The following is a 15352-nucleotide window of genomic DNA, read 5'->3' as shown; positions in this document are numbered from 1 at the left end:
ATCAAAATGAAGAAACTGGGTGAGGGGAGTGTGTGGTGGGGATGGATTAACCATTCCTATCTGTTACTTCCTTCTTCATACGCACCTGCAGTGTGTTTTTTTTTGTTAATCTATTTGACCTTTGTGGTTGCGAGATTATATAACCCATATATTTCAAGTAAACGTAAGTCAGAACGTCTACTGTTCTGTTTTGAATAATGTTCAAGCATTTTTTTGTTTTCCAGGGCAGTTGCTACACGTTGTTACATTTTAATGTTAAAATGTTGAAGTTTTTATTTGCCTATATTTATTACGAATGGGAACTTTGTTAACGGATGAGTAAATAAACGACTTATAGTGAGTTGTTTCTATGATCGTCGGGTTAGAGGGTTGAGTAATTAATGCATGCGACCTATTACTGGCGTGGTTATGTGAAGCTCATGTTTGTAAAATAAAATGGTTTCTCCGTTCATTTGATTGGTATAGGTGGTTTAAGCTAAGTATTAAAAAGTCTGATTAGGATTATGAAAGTAAATAACCTTTTTTAGAGTTTGGGATTAAAATAAAAGAGGAATTTTGAGTCACATCACATTTGTTCAGCCTATTAGAAATGAAACATGTTCTTCAATCCACATTACGTGCATGTGGATCGCAAGTATTGAGCATGAAGCTGTGGTCTGTGGACTACCCCACATCACCATTTGCAGATATCATGTGAAAGCATTAATAAATCAATTATTATATCCGAGTTTGTGACGCGAGATGTGAAAAAATAGTTTGGGCCGCAATATGTTATAAGCAATTAGAGAAAATCTTATTGGATGAGTAATGTCCAGTGTATGTCGATCGAAACAAACATCAAGTCTAAAGTAAAATGAAGCATATAATACTGAGCAACCAAAACACGTGCTGTATGCTTAAATTTTAATATATGAAGAGACTTTTATAATTATTATTCGTTAACCTTAATTTTTCATACTTCCTCAGGGCTTGAGTTTACTTTCTAGCCACGTGAGTTTCTGGAAGACCAACCCACAAAATTAATTGGACTCGGATATATGTTGCAATAGTTTACTTTTGGGCTGAAGAATATGTTAAATGACATGTATTGGTCCTGAATATTTTAGGTGAAGTGGACACTCTTAGAAGCCACAAAATTAGTTCCTTTTATATAGTAGGATTCCTGGTCAAAGAAATACACATTCCTCTACAGCAAAATGTATTGTGTACAATAACTAGAATATCATTTCAAATATATATTCTTTCCTTAATTGTTACTACTTTTTTTATTCACAAACGTTTTCTGTACTTTCTCATTTTCCTCTCTGCAAAGTAAGCACATTGTTCAAGGGTTAAACTCAAAAAGAGAGAAAAGCATTTTGTTTTGTTGTTGTTGGAAGAAAGCATTTGCTTTGTTTTGTTTTGTTTTGTTTTGTTTTGTTTGTTTGAGAAAGAAAGAAAAAAACATATTTTCAGATTTCTTCCGGGAATAAGCATTTGCATATGACTTAACTCCCCACATATGCATTTGCTTTGTTTGATGGGAAACACAATACGACTTATTCTATATCCCTCTATAAAGTAATAACAAAAATAATTGTTCAAGATTTATTTGCGAAATGGACATTACCTATATTTGAAAAAGAAAACAAAAAAGAGAGTAAATTTTATTTTCAAAAAAAAACAAAGAATCAAAACCTTTATTCGTTCATCAATGTAACAAATCGTGTTTCGATGAAAATACTCGATTCTTTGTTTCTTTGAAAAGATAAAAGGTTATTTTGCAAATAACTCGTATATTGTTATTAGTTTACAAAGGCATATATAATACCGTCTTCTCGTTCCAATTTTGTATCCAATCAAACAAACCTCTTAAACTCACTCACATACACCAATCAACGCATGGATACAACAATAACATCAACAACAATGTATAAAACCTCCTTTCACGATCATCCTCTTTTCCCTTCACCTCGGTTTGTTATCAGTTATTGCCAGGGATGCAAAACAAAAGGAACCATTTATGGTGGCTACTATTGCAATGATCCTAATTGTTCCGCTTGGTTCTTCCATAAGAAGTGCGCTGAAGCCCCATTGCAAATCAACCTGCACCCTTCTCACCCCCAACATCTTCTCCTACTCACAAAGCAATTGGGAGTTGGTGTATGTGAATTGTGTGGAGAAAGTATAGGCACTCCATTTTATAGTTGTTCCACATGCGAATTCAAAGTGAATCTGACTTGTGGGATGAAACCACCACCATCTGCTATCGAACATCCGCTATGTCATGACCATCCACTTGTTTTATTGAAGAAAGGAAAAGAAAAATTCCCTTGTGAGGTATGTAAGGAAAATTTTGGAGGACCATCATATTTATGTCATGAATGCAATCTCTACTTCCATTTGGACTGCGTCATTCTTTCAAAAGAGGTAAATCATCCTTGTCACTCTAATCATCCCATAAAACTTTTTGCACCTGAAAATCTTATGGATGATGCCGAAAAGATTTGTTTTTCGTGTGAAAAACAATCAGAAAAAATGCTTTATCATTGTCCCACTTGCAACTTCAGCATATGCCTTGTTTGTACTAGAAACCCACCACCCCTTGTAATTGAACATACAAGGACCCACGTGCACCCACTTACTCTTCTTTCGAGAACAATGCCATTTACTTGTCATGTTTGTGGGGAAGATGGAAAAGGGGGGCCTTATGTATGTCTTCAGTGTGCTTTTCTCACCCACGGAGAGTGTATCGACTTACCTCGTATTATCAGCATCAATCGCCACGAGCATCGCATTTCTTTCACTCCTCATCTTGGTGCTGGATACTCGAAATGTGGAGTTTGTCGCAAAAGTTTAAATCAGTACCATGGAGCTTATTCTTGCTCTGTTTGTCCAAAATATGCAACTCATTGTAAATGTGCGTCAAGGAGTGACTTATGGGATCGTGTAGACTTGGAAGGTATCCCAAATCATGATGCCGAACCATTCAAAATGGTGGGTGATGACTTGATAATTCATTTTAGTCATGAAAAACATCCTTTAAAATTCTACTACAAGAACAAGATCCTTTATGATAAGTGGCTACAATGTGAAGCATGTATGTATCCACTTGCATTTGAATCCATCTATGGTTGTGAGGAATGTAGATTTTTTCTTCATGATAAATGTGTGAATCTCCCTAGGAAGAAAAAAATTGCCTTCTCTCGCGTACCACACTCGTTGGAAGTTACTAACCAAGTTGTAACCGCATGTAGAGAGTGTAGAGTATTATTTGATGGTTTCAATTACACATTTCATGGTGATTGGAGAGTAGATGTACATTGTGGTTCTCTCTGTGAGCCGTTTATCCATGATGGCCATTTACATCCCCTATATATTTATAAAAGATGGGGTTCAAGCTGTTGTGTTGCATGTGAGGACATTGTACATGGCGGCTATATGATGTGTTGTGATGCTTGTGGCTTTGATTTATGTTTGTATTGTGCTAGTTTGCCTATAAAGATGTGGCACAAGAACGATGATCACCCTATCACTTTACATTGCGGTGTAAAGCTGAGCGAAAAAAGTTGTTGCGAAATTTGTGAGAGGGAGTTAGATCAATGTAAATGGTTCTACACATGCTTTGATTGCGGAGTCACATTTCATACACGGTGTGTACTTGGAGATTTCTCGCGCCTCAAGCCAGAAAAGCTCATTTTCTATGAATGGAATAGATTTGAAGTGGTTCGTAATAATAACAGCACTAGGCCATTATGCAGCCAGTGTCACTCTAGATGCATGGTCTCCGTCGTCCTAAAGGCTTGTGATGGGAATAATGGATACATCTGTTCCCGTTCATGTTTAACTAATTATTTGCGTTCATACTTTGTGTGAAAACTGTAAAAATTTGTAATTATGTTTCATCTTTGTATTATTGCCATTTGCTTTCACTATCTAATTTGACAAATCTTATTTCCAAAGTAGAGACTCGTTTTTTTTTTTCAAGTGATAAGATCTTGGTTACTTTTATACACCAATATATATATATATATAGAGATTGAAGAAGGTGGACAATTAAACTCATTGATATATGAGAGCATGAATGCTTAAGTTCCAACTAAAGCAAAGACAATCTATTATTCACTGCAGAGGAAGGAAAACAGGTTTCATCTTCATGAGCATAACTCAAGTTAGGTTTTGTTACAAACTTACAGACTCTGATCATGAGGATTCAGTTGTATAGAGAAGGGATGTTTTTTTCTTTTACATTAAAAGGGTTCTTGTCAAAATACATCATCCTCTACAGCAAAATAACATCTTAACAATGACAACAAAACACGTCAAAAAGCTATTCTGTGGGATCTTCCTCAAAGCGGAATTTAATGTTCTCCATAGAAAGCAATACAAGCGTAGGTAAAGTTCCCTTGGTGTGCCGCCTCATTGTGACCAAAACCACATTCTATACACAAGGATTGGGATATTGCAGGAGGCTTCACCAATATATAAAAGCTATTCAGCTCTGCCTCGGCTTTTCTCGCCGTGAAAAGATGAGCCTTACGATGGAATAGAGTACCGCTTTAATGCAAGAAACCACAAAGTTCCAGCACGAGGATGGCCAGTACCATGGATACAGCAGCCTGAAAAATAGACTGATGAGATGCCTAGGGTAACGCCCAACCTGCAAGGCAAACATATTACAATCTTACATTCCAAGCCTATCAATATATGTGCTCTAAAGTCTTAGGTGATTTAAATAGTGTGATTTTTATTGCAAGGAAACACTTCTCACGGGAAAGAGGGAATCCAAGGCATCCCAGGCTGCATGACGGACAGCTCTTGTCGGGTACATTGGACCTCCAGGTGAGGTAAAACTGTACAGACACGCCTTTAACCTCGTGCTTGTTGTCATTCTCAGTTCCATACCTGCGTTAGACATTTCTCTGTGCGAGAAGCAGCATCTATCTTGAAGAATATTTCTTTATCTAGAGGAGAGAAATGTACCTTGGAGGACCTTCATCTGAGAAAGATAGTGTAGCAGCACTGGTTCCACTTTCAGTTTTTGCAGCTGCACCACAGTAACATATTAGATGAGTGATGTGTGTAGTTTAAATCTTGAGAAGAAGAAAGACTTTGTTGGTTCTATACCTGATCGGTAAGTTCTATAACAAGGAAATCTCCGGCTCCTCCAACTAGGAAAGCATTAGGAAACTCCGGGAAGTTCCTCAAGAAGCTATCGAGTTTATCCACTGGAATTTTGAAAAAAAAACTGTCAGGGTACAAGAAGACACGCTTTGGTCTTGAGTAAATAAACACTGTACTTACTACCTGAATTGTAAAAGAAAATGAACCTTGAGATCAGGAGATAGAGTTCCCTCTGTGCCTGAAATTACATATGGGAGAGTCAATCTCCTCCAGACTAAAAAACAGTTGAACCTTCATGAAAATGGAGAGGAACCAAACCAGTCACCTGAATGGGAATTTTTTTTAATCTGATCGGCTCCAAAGCAACTTCCTCAAGAAGGTACTACAAGAAACAACAGAGACTGTGTTAGTTAATAGTAGTTACAGTAGCAAAGTGGAGTAACAACTTGTTACATGAGAGGTAAAAGAAGGTACCCGAAAGAGAGTTTGGAAGCGTCTTGTATTTGTCTGGATGTCTATCCTGCAATCAAATTATCAAATGTTACCTCATAATATATATAGCAAAGCCCGTCCAATATAGGAAGAGACTTAACAAAAATGGCAAATGCAACTACCACAGAATCCAAGTACATGAATGAACCTAGTGAGGATGTTAATCTATCATTGCTTTACCAAAGTTGAAAGAGTTTACCAAAACACATTAGTAGCTCCCTGCACCAAAGCAGAAGAATACCGAAGGAGTATCTCTTGATTCTCAACCTCAACCTCAAACAGCTGAGAGGAATTACACATTAAAGCCTTTGGGAGTGAATAAAAAAAAAAAACATTAGAGAGAAGAAGCTAGCAATACCCATTTATGGAAGAGAAGGGAGAATATGTGGGAAGCAAAGGACTGGCTCCAAAGCTGAACCATCAAATCAAGTATATCCTTCCCTCTCTCAGAGACATTCACATAGTAATCAGCAAGCACGTCGAAGAAACACAACGGACCATCCTCCTCTTCTTTGCTAAGAATCACATCTGCTTTAGTTAAAAAATTACTGATCATCAATATCTCAATCTAATCGTGAACGTTGAGGAAAGGGAAAAAAAAAGAAAAGGTGAGTGAGACCTTTGGCACGTTGGTCGACTTCGAGAGCTATATCAGCAAACAAGTCAACAAGTTGCGTGTTTGTGCTGGTGATACTACCGCCTTACAAAAGATCAACACTTTCCAAATCAGATCAAGGGCTAACCCGAGTAAGCTTCTTCTTAATCTCTTGTGTTAGAGCTTCCAGATAAGCAGACCTACGTGGAGAAGAAGAAGAAGAAGAAGAAGAAGAAGAAGCTTTCTCCATTCTAGAAAAAAAGATTGCTTCTTCTCAAAGACTCCAAGAAATCAAAATCAAAATCTGAATTTATAAATTGAGAGTGAGGCAGAATACGAACACAACTTGCTTTTGTTTCTCTCTTTGACACTGTGAACCCACTCGATAGAGACAGGAGAGGAGAGAGATGGTGTTGTTTGTATGAATTAAAGAAATTGAAAACGACGTCTTACTATCTGGTTTCCAGAGATGGCGTGTTGTTTTTAATAAAGACACGTGTAGTCACTGCACGCCCTCCTGGTTCGTGAATAGACATGGTTAAAGTATTTATTCTGAAATAAAGTTACGCAGATTCGGAATTAATGACATATCGATTTAATGTCGTTTTCTACCCTTTTCTTTTTTTCAAAATTTGTTATGCAATACGACAAGCCGATCAATATCCCATTTTTAATTGATCAGAGATGATGCATCACACACTTGAAAATAGTTACCTATCTTTTTTTTTTGTTGTAAACTTAATAGTTACGCGACACAGTAAAAGTTTGTGAAGCCTGTACACGTACAAGTTGACTTGATATTTATGTCGTCCTGAAAAGGCCAGTACATTGTTCTATACGGGCCTGTCAATGTATTATTGGGCTCGGATTTAGAATTAGATTATGAGAATAACGAAAAGCCTAATCCGCATTAGCATTTGCCAAAACCTATTATGATTCAGATTCACAGCACCAATCTAGAAAATTTAATGGCAATTTCTTATCAATGAAAAGAAGCTTCGAATATTTGTTGTGTTTTCTCAAACATAGGAAAACTAGAGAAAAATATGCAGGATATGAGGATATCCATTCTTATTTATTTTAGCTAGAATATATATTTCACTTGATAAGTGAAATTAACATTGCGGATCACCGGGTTTAGATATTTTGAACTTTTAAAATGTTCAGATTTCTTAATGAAAATGTAACTATTTAGTTACAGTTCATATGAATCACTGTGTCACAGCTAAAATAAGAAACATAAAAATGTTATTTTAAAGGAAAGTTAACATACGTTTTACCAAAAAGTTATCATATGGACCATGCCTATATAACTTTTTACGTGAAACTCATAAGTTTTAGAGAATTTTATAATTATTCCGATCTTTTTATATATTCACGTAAAAGGTGGCTAGTAACTGTCCACACTGATGTACATATATACATTCGTATAGTCTAAGTACTATATATACATATAACATATGTGAATACACTATACTATATATTGTTGGAACCTTAATCAGAAATCAAGGGTTGGTGCAACTATAATATATATGTGAAAAAAAAGATAAATGGTTCATCAGAAAGAAAAAAAAAAGATAAACATGTACAAGCATTCGCCAATTTAATCAAACTCTCTTCAAATACTAATCATGTGTATATCCCTGATCTTACTCCTATATAATTAAGGCATAGTTGAAATCGTTGAGAGATATCAGAACTTTGTTTTCAAATAATGTGTGACACTGTGAGTTACCCAGACAGAAACACAAGCGTAGCTAAATAAATATGTAGAACTATATTTACGATTATTATTGATTGTGAGTTACCAACTAAAGTATTGTTAAAACATAATTGTAAAACTACAAATGGTTTGAACTACACACTAATGATGTGAACTTGTCATTCATCATTGTGTTCGAAAGACATTCACTCAACCATTTTCTCAGTTTCTATATTTCTTAATTGATTTTTCTTTTCTAGAATGTCACAAAAGAAGGTGACAAAAATAAAAGAATGTCACAAAAGAAAATTACATTTTTTTGATCAATTTTTTTTTTGATCAAAAGAAAATTACATATTTTAATGACCGACTTCGCATGGTTAGGAGATGAGTTGGTAACTACTTGTTAGCAATCTTGTCTACATCATATTTTGATTGTAGATCGACTTCACATTGTCAAAACTATAAATATGAAAGACGAATAACAAGCAAACAATTTGCATATATAGATTATTATTGCAAAAAAAAAAAAAATCCTAATATATGAATATATAGTTGTTTATAGAGAGAAAAGCATATGTATAAGGTTGGCATGCCTTTGAGGATACGAACTTAAAAGAGAGTCAGGTCAATTGCTTGGAAAATAAAATTACAAACACTTCATTCGAGACTTCCTCAATGTTTTTGAACATCCTGAACAATAGCCTTCATGGATTTTGATATCTAACCCTAAGCGTGACCTTCTATGATAGCTACAATCTCCCTCTCTTTGCTTAATCCCCAAGCAATTTTAGCTTACGAATGTTTTGACTAACTCAACATCGATTAACCTCCTTGAAGAGTTCACACCTTCAAATTAAAAATTAAACAATTAATAATTAGATGAAGTACTTATCACTTAAAATGCATATGAAATGATGAAATTCAATTAGCAAAAACATAACCGCTAACCAAAAAAAGTTACCCTTCTAGAAGTTTACAACACTCCTAAAACTGTGTGCATAATTCTGTTTCACAGACCCTTTTTGTCGGGTCTAAAACAACACTTGGCCAGTGACTATATCAAACAATATCAACTGCCACATTTGGTCCAAGTTACTTACTTTCTCATGTATGAATTTGAAGTCCAATATACTCAAAGCTGCCAAATCATCTAAATCACATAAAAGAAACTAAATTGACAACTTTGCAATTCATATTTACAATCCACGCCATAATATTGAAAAGGAAACTAGAGTTTTGAGGGATTAAACATGGTCAAAGAGTTTGACTTATCTTTGACACCACTCATTCATAAGCTGTTCATATATGTTCTAACAACTAGTCCTTGTCTCGAGAGTCTCCAATTACACAAACTTCTCTACCAATTATCTTTTTGTTTTTACATAAACAACTACTAAATCTTTTTCTTCAACATCTCCAAGCAAACAAACACCTAACTTTCCTTCCTATATATACACTAAATGTTGAAACAATGAATCCACAATCTACAGCAAAAGAAATAGAAATATAATAACAGAGGCAGAGTGTTCAGTAGCCTTACCAGCTATAATCAACGCCTTAAGGTCCAAAATGGCGTTTTGGCTTCTATTTGCTGTTTTCTCTAGTGTTCTTCTTCTTCCTGAACCTGCATTTGGGAAAACAAGGCATTATACGCTGGACGTACGTGAAGATTTGTTTATTCTGTGAAAAAATGTTGAGATTGTACCTGAAGGGTTGCAGATGATATGATTAGATGTTTCGTTTTTCTTTTGGCAGATAAAAATGCACAACGTGACACGTCTTTGCCACACAAAGAGCCTTGTTTCTGTAAACGGGGAGTTTCCAGGGCCTAAGCTTATTGCTAGAGAAGGCGACCAGCTTCTCATCAAAGTTGTTAACCATGTGCCAAATAATATCTCTCTCCACTGGTAATAATAATCTTTAAAACACCACTATTAATAGTAATGTTTGATTACTAATCCCTGAAAATCTCAGGCATGGGATCAGGCAATTACGGTCTGGTTGGGCTGATGGACCAGCTTACATAACCCAATGTCCTATTCAGACAGGGCAAAGCTATGTCTACAACTACACCGTTGTTGGCCAAAGAGGCACTCTGTGGTACCATGCTCACATTTCATGGCTCAGAGCAACAGTCTATGGTCCTCTTATCATCCTTCCAAAACACGGTGTTCCTTACCCGTTTCACAAACCTCACAAAGAAGTTCCCATGGTCTTTGGTGAGGATGATGACTAGCAAACTGAGAATTTCAAAACATTATTACTGATTTTTTTTTATGGTTGAGATTTTCAGGGGAGTGGTTCAACGCAGACACTGAGGCAATCATTCGCCAAGCAACGCTAACAGGAGGTGGTCCTAGTGTCTCTGATGCTTACACGATCAACGGTCTTCCTGGTCCGCTATACAACTGCTCGGCTAAAGATACGTTCAGACTGAGAGTGAAGCCAGGAAAAACATACCTTCTAAGACTAATCAACGCGGCACTTAACGACGAGCTCTTTTTCAGCATAGCAAACCACACGGTTACAGTTGTTGAAGCTGATGCGATCTACGTCAAGCCGTTTGAGACGGATACCATCTTAATCGCTCCTGGACAAACCACAAACCTCTTGCTGAAGACAAAACAAAGTTACCCGAAGGCCTCTTTCTTGATGACTGCTAGACCATACGTCACAGGTCAAGGAACTTTTGATAACTCTACAGTTGCAGGCATCTTAGAATATGAACAGCCTAAACATACAAAGACCTCTATCAAGAAGAACCTTCAGCTCTTCACACCAGTACTTCCTGCTCTAAACGATACAAACTTCGCTACCAAGTTCAGCAACAAGCTGAGAAGCCTGAACAGCAAAAAGTTCCCAGCAAACGTGCCTCTGAAGGTTGATCGGAAGTTTTTCTTCACAGTAGGATTGGGAACAAACCCTTGCAACCATAAGAACAACCAGACATGCCAGGGTCCTACTAACACCACAATGTTTGCTGCTTCGATCAGCAACATCTCCTTCACGATGCCAACAAAGGCTCTCCTTCAGTCTCACTATTCTGGGCAATCTAACGGAGTGTATTCTCCGAACTTCCCGTGGAGTCCCATAGTGCCTTTTAACTACACAGGCACCCCACCTAACAACACTATGGTTAGCACAGGGACAAACTTGATGGTTCTGCCTTATAACACCAGTGTGGAGCTGGTGATGCAAGATACTAGCATTCTCGGTGCGGAGAGCCATCCTCTTCACCTTCATGGGTTTAACTTCTTTGTCGTTGGCCAAGGGTTTGGGAACTTCGACGCGAAGGAGGATCCTAAGAACTTCAACCTTGTTGACCCAATAGAGAGGAACACAGTAGGTGTGCCATCTGGTGGATGGGCTGCTATTAGATTCCTTGCAGATAACCCAGGTAATAATAAGCACATTAGTTTAATCTAAGAGGAGGATAGTAACTTAAATTTACAAAATGTTTGGACAGGAGTGTGGTTCATGCACTGTCACTTGGAAGTACATACCAGTTGGGGTCTGAGGATGGCTTGGCTTGTGCTTGATGGAGATAAGCCTGATCAGAAACTTCTTCCTCCTCCTGCAGACTTGCCCAAATGCTGATGATTTGTGCTTCATTCATTTTGTTTCTTGTCTCTTCTTTCTTCCAAGCTTCACGCATTTTTTCTATTCTTTTTTTCCCCCGGCCATTTATCAGTTTGACATGAGGACAATTCCTGTTCAATAATTTGACATGAGGTCAATTCCTGTTCAATTATTTCTCTGTTTTCTGTAAGTACAGATCTATGTAATGTAATACCATTCTAAATTAATATATATACACAATACACAATTTAATTTGCAAAAAGTTGAGGATTACCTTCTATAGGTATTATCACATTTCTGTAACAACTAACTGTTGAAGATAAACACAAGTCGTTTGAATCAGATGGTCCGTGTAAACAATGATACGACAACCACATCTGCAAGAGAAAGCAGACAGGAGTCTGAGTAAACCAACAGTCATGTTGTACATCAGTTAACAACATGACTTTCAAAAGTTCATGGCTAAGACGACTTCCCACAGATTTTGAGATTTACCTTGCAGTACGCTCCTTAGACTTCCTCAGCCTGCATCAGCGATTACAAGACTCTAATAAGCTCAAAGGATGGTGAACTCAAAAGTTGCATTCTTATCAACAGGTAAGAAGCTGAATCACAAGCAACTAATGGGTTATGCACACTGTCACTTGAAGAGACACGCCCAGACCGGTTTGAAAACGACTTTGCTTCGTTTGATGGACATAAGACTGAAAAGAAACTTCTCTCAATACCGAAATTTTGATATCCTAATTTAAGTCCCTACTTTGTCCTGATCAAAGTTTATTCTTTTCCTCTGGTTCCAGGCTACTTAAAAATAAAATAAAAAATCTTTGGCGCTATGAAGAACTTCACATTGTATAAATGTCTGTGAAACCAACGGTTGTGTTAGTTCATGGAACAGAGCAAAGAACCATTTTAATAGATAAAAAGCATGTAAGACTTACATACCAGATTATCTGTACTTGCACAAGTTTCGATGAACAGGACTACAATCCTTCTTCGTTGATAAAAACTGCATAGCAGTTATGCAGTCCTATCCTATGCGTTCAAGCATGAGACTTTCAAGCGTCTAACTAGAACTTCTTTTTCAGGTACTCAGCCTCAAGATCCAAATTCAAAACATAGTAATGACAAAGAGGAGGGTAAAATATCAGAATACCGAAACCAATCATAACTCCACCATTGCAGAATGCATATAATTAAGAAATATAACAGACAATTCCCAAAAATCAAATCTTTCTCAATCTTAATTGTCACTAAGGAACATCTTTAGCTACTACACTTTACCCAAAACTTTTGAAAAATTCAGTGAACTCAGCTACAAAGTTTTCTCTAAACCTTGAGCTAAAATCCCAAAACTGTCTTCAAGCTTCAAGCATCAGTCTCCTTTGGTAATTTCCTCTTTTTCTTGCTCTTCCTCTCTTCTTCCAACTTCTCGTCAATAACATCTTCCTTTTTGTTCTTCTTGCTCTTCCTCTCCTTTCTATCTTCTTCCAACTTCACATTCACCTTCTCGTCAATAACATTTTCATATTTGCTCTTCTTCTTTCTCTCTTTGCTCCTCTGCTCGTCTTCCAACTTCACCATCACCTTCTCCTCAACAACATCTTCTTCTTCGTTCTCCTTTCTCTTCTTCTTAACCTCCTTTATCTCATCCTGTTTCCGACCATGAACTGATTCCTCTCCGGTCACAGCTTCGTTTTCCACCGAATCATCAATCCCCTTAGCTCCACCCAGCTCCTGGAGCTCGGATTTTTGATTCGCCGATCGAATCTTTCTGTGGAAGCTCCTCAATTCAGTGAAGGCAGCAGATGCGCGTCGGAGGTAGGCGCTAACGTCTTGAGAGGCCTGGGTCTCAGAAGAAACGAACCCGGAGAGAAGCGTGGCCGCCTTAGCGAGGGAGATTGGTTTCGCACTGTTAACACTTCCGGTGACTGTCTTCATCGCAAAAAAAAAAAAAAACTCGAATAATCCGTCGCGCCGCCTCCTGGAGAAATTAGGGCGATTTCTCTCGCGTTTTAATATTATTTTTTTTAAATAAAGGACGAAATTTGAATTTAGCAAAATTTTACCTTTTATCTTTGGGTTATTTGTATGATTTCAAATTCAGTTTTGGTTCATTTTGGTTCAATTTTATTTTTTGGGTTATACCCAGCTCAAATCGAAACTCGTAAAATACTCGAACCGATCCAAAACTTTGGATGAATATCATGGTGTTTTGTGTACATTTTGTAAGTATCTAAGCTATTAATTATACATTTCATGTCTTAAAATCTATATTTAAGAGAGGAAAAAAATACTTGGACACTCAAATACCTTATGAAAATGTACAATCATGAATCGAAGTGTTCCAAAAAAAACAAAAAAAAAGTAAAATCATGAATCAACAGCTTCCACAATTATTTCATGTTCTAATAAGCCCAAACATATAATGGGCCTAAACATTTGGGCTTAGTATGAAACCCAAAACTTCCCCGCGTCTTTTAACTCCATATTGAAAACGCCATCACCATCACTGTAAACCCCTCTGCTTCTTCCTCCATTCCTATAATCTCTATAAAATATACAACCTCCTCCCGCCAAATCACCGTCCGTAATCTCAACGGAGAAAGAACAACCTTCTCCTACAAACAGAGCCACATCTCTTCCCAGCTCCCTCACCTCTTCCCATCTCTTCTCTTCTCTCTTCAGCTTATACACTCTAAACTCCACCGCAGACTTCGAAAACTCCGACTTGCACCAAACGTGTTTCACGTATTTGTCCACAAGCAATACTTCTCCGCCGTAACATTCCACAAGATGCTTCTTGTGCCCGCCTCCTCCCGCTAAACCTTCAGCCAAATCGGACACCTTGAACTCCACATCGTAAATTACGGTTTTGCCCTTATCGTCCACGACGATGCAGTTCTCTCCGTACGTTATTATGTCCTCGTAAGTCACGTTCCACGAGTTATCCAAGATCTTCCATATTTCATCGTCTCCGTTTTTCAAGAATCCTAGCTTTCCACCGCTGTGGATAGCTATGACCGCTGAGTGTTCCCGTGAAGACAGGACCACAACTTTGTCGGAGCTCAGTGACCAGAAAGAAGACATCTCGCCACCACCTCTGTTTGCGTACTCCACACGGTAAGCTCTGCGGACCAACCTCACATGAGATTCCCGCAGATCGACTTTTTCCGGGAAGTTCTCTGGTAAGAAACGGAGTCTGTCGTTTGAGAAGAGATCCAAGACTCGCATTGTCCCTGGAGATATCTCCTGAAGCTTCACCAACCAGCTTGTGGGATGAGCTTCGAGTTTGTAAACACTGCTCTGTTTCAGAATGAAGAAGCCAGAAGGTGAAGATGACCAAAAAGGGAGGAGAGGTGGAAATTTAGACAAAGGATTTTTGTTGGATAGAGGAAGAGAGCGACGCCACGTGGAACATACAGAGCGGAGACGGAGGAGATCGACGGTGTCTGATGAGCATTCGTTAACGTAATCGGAGTCGGAGATCAACTCAAGAAGGTCTAAAGGAAGGTTAGACCATTGAGAAGGGAGAACAAGAGAAGACTCCATGGAAGAAGACAAAAGTGGGGTATGGACTTGTTCTTTTTTTTTTTTTGAACAAAAGGGTATGGACTTGTTCTGTTTCTTGATTTTGGGAATGAGGATGTGACTTTATAATGGCAAGATAATGTCGTTATGATTCAGCTCTGATGTTGACATCATTTCCCCAATTTTTTTAAAAATAATTCATAAATGTCTATTTCTTCTGTGGTTGTCTTTTGGTTTCATAACTTCAAATATGTTGCATGATGATGTAACAATGTATCATCATTGACCAATATGGTTTTTATGAGTATAGTAATAGCAGCTTGATGATTTATTATAGTTTTTGTTTT

At 37.5% G+C, this 15352-nt stretch overlaps 4 protein-coding genes and 1 pseudogene across 4 annotated transcripts; 2 read left to right on the top strand and 3 right to left on the bottom strand.

The window, feature by feature from the left end:
- The first annotated feature begins 1553 nt into the window (after positions 1 to 1553).
- Positions 1554 to 3940, top strand: LOC103856592. Its single transcript, XM_009133711.3, has one exon. It carries the CDS (start codon positions 1882 to 1884, stop codon positions 3853 to 3855), a length of 1974 nt encoding a protein of 657 aa, XP_009131959.1. The 5' UTR covers positions 1554 to 1881; the 3' UTR covers positions 3856 to 3940.
- Positions 3941 to 4182: 242 nt separating this feature from the next.
- LOC103856591 lies at positions 4183 to 6872 on the bottom strand (annotated as a pseudogene).
- Positions 6873 to 9314: 2442 nt separating this feature from the next.
- On the top strand, positions 9315 to 11721 carry LOC103856590 (laccase-17). The gene is made up of 5 exons (XM_009133710.2): positions 9315 to 9554; positions 9651 to 9802; positions 9870 to 10114; positions 10189 to 11292; positions 11362 to 11721. The coding sequence occupies exons 1-5, from the start codon at positions 9465 to 9467 to the stop codon at positions 11490 to 11492; spliced, it is 1722 nt and encodes a 573-aa protein (XP_009131958.1). The 5' UTR covers positions 9315 to 9464; the 3' UTR covers positions 11493 to 11721.
- An 898-nt stretch (positions 11722 to 12619) lies between these two features.
- On the bottom strand, positions 12620 to 13476 carry LOC103856588 (protein pxr1). Its single transcript, XM_009133709.3, has one exon. The coding sequence runs from the start codon at positions 13413 to 13415 to the stop codon at positions 12843 to 12845; it is 573 nt and encodes a 190-aa protein (XP_009131957.1). The 5' UTR covers positions 13416 to 13476; the 3' UTR covers positions 12620 to 12842.
- On the bottom strand, positions 13411 to 15127 carry LOC103856587 (putative F-box protein At5g60060). The gene has a single exon (XM_009133708.2). The coding sequence runs from the start codon at positions 15024 to 15026 to the stop codon at positions 13923 to 13925; it is 1104 nt and encodes a 367-aa protein (XP_009131956.1). The 5' UTR covers positions 15027 to 15127; the 3' UTR covers positions 13411 to 13922.
- Between the last annotated feature and the right edge of the window lie 225 nt (positions 15128 to 15352).

This window comes from Brassica rapa, chromosome A03, assembly GCF_000309985.2.
Source record: "Brassica rapa cultivar Chiifu-401-42 chromosome A03, CAAS_Brap_v3.01, whole genome shotgun sequence".
In the NCBI taxonomy this organism is placed as follows: domain Eukaryota; kingdom Viridiplantae; phylum Streptophyta; class Magnoliopsida; order Brassicales; family Brassicaceae; genus Brassica; species Brassica rapa.
Note: the sequence above shows the minus strand (reverse complement) of the source record. Positions and strands in the feature narration are given on the sequence as shown.

Coding starts and splice junctions, on each gene's coding strand:
- LOC103856592 (XM_009133711.3), top strand. CDS start 1,882: ATGGATACAACAATAACATCAACAACAATGTATAAAACCTCCTTTCAC.
- LOC103856587 (XM_009133708.2), bottom strand. CDS start 15,026: ATGGAGTCTTCTCTTGTTCTCCCTTCTCAATGGTCTAACCTTCCTTTA.
- LOC103856588 (XM_009133709.3), bottom strand. CDS start 13,415: ATGAAGACAGTCACCGGAAGTGTTAACAGTGCGAAACCAATCTCCCTC.
- LOC103856590 (XM_009133710.2), top strand. CDS start 9,465: ATGGCGTTTTGGCTTCTATTTGCTGTTTTCTCTAGTGTTCTTCTTCTT. Junction 9,803..9,869: donor AATAATATCTCTCTCCACTG/GTAATAATAATC, acceptor TGAAAATCTCAG/GCATGGGATCAGGCAATTAC. Junction 10,115..10,188: donor AGAAGTTCCCATGGTCTTTG/GTGAGGATGATG, acceptor TGAGATTTTCAG/GGGAGTGGTTCAACGCAGAC.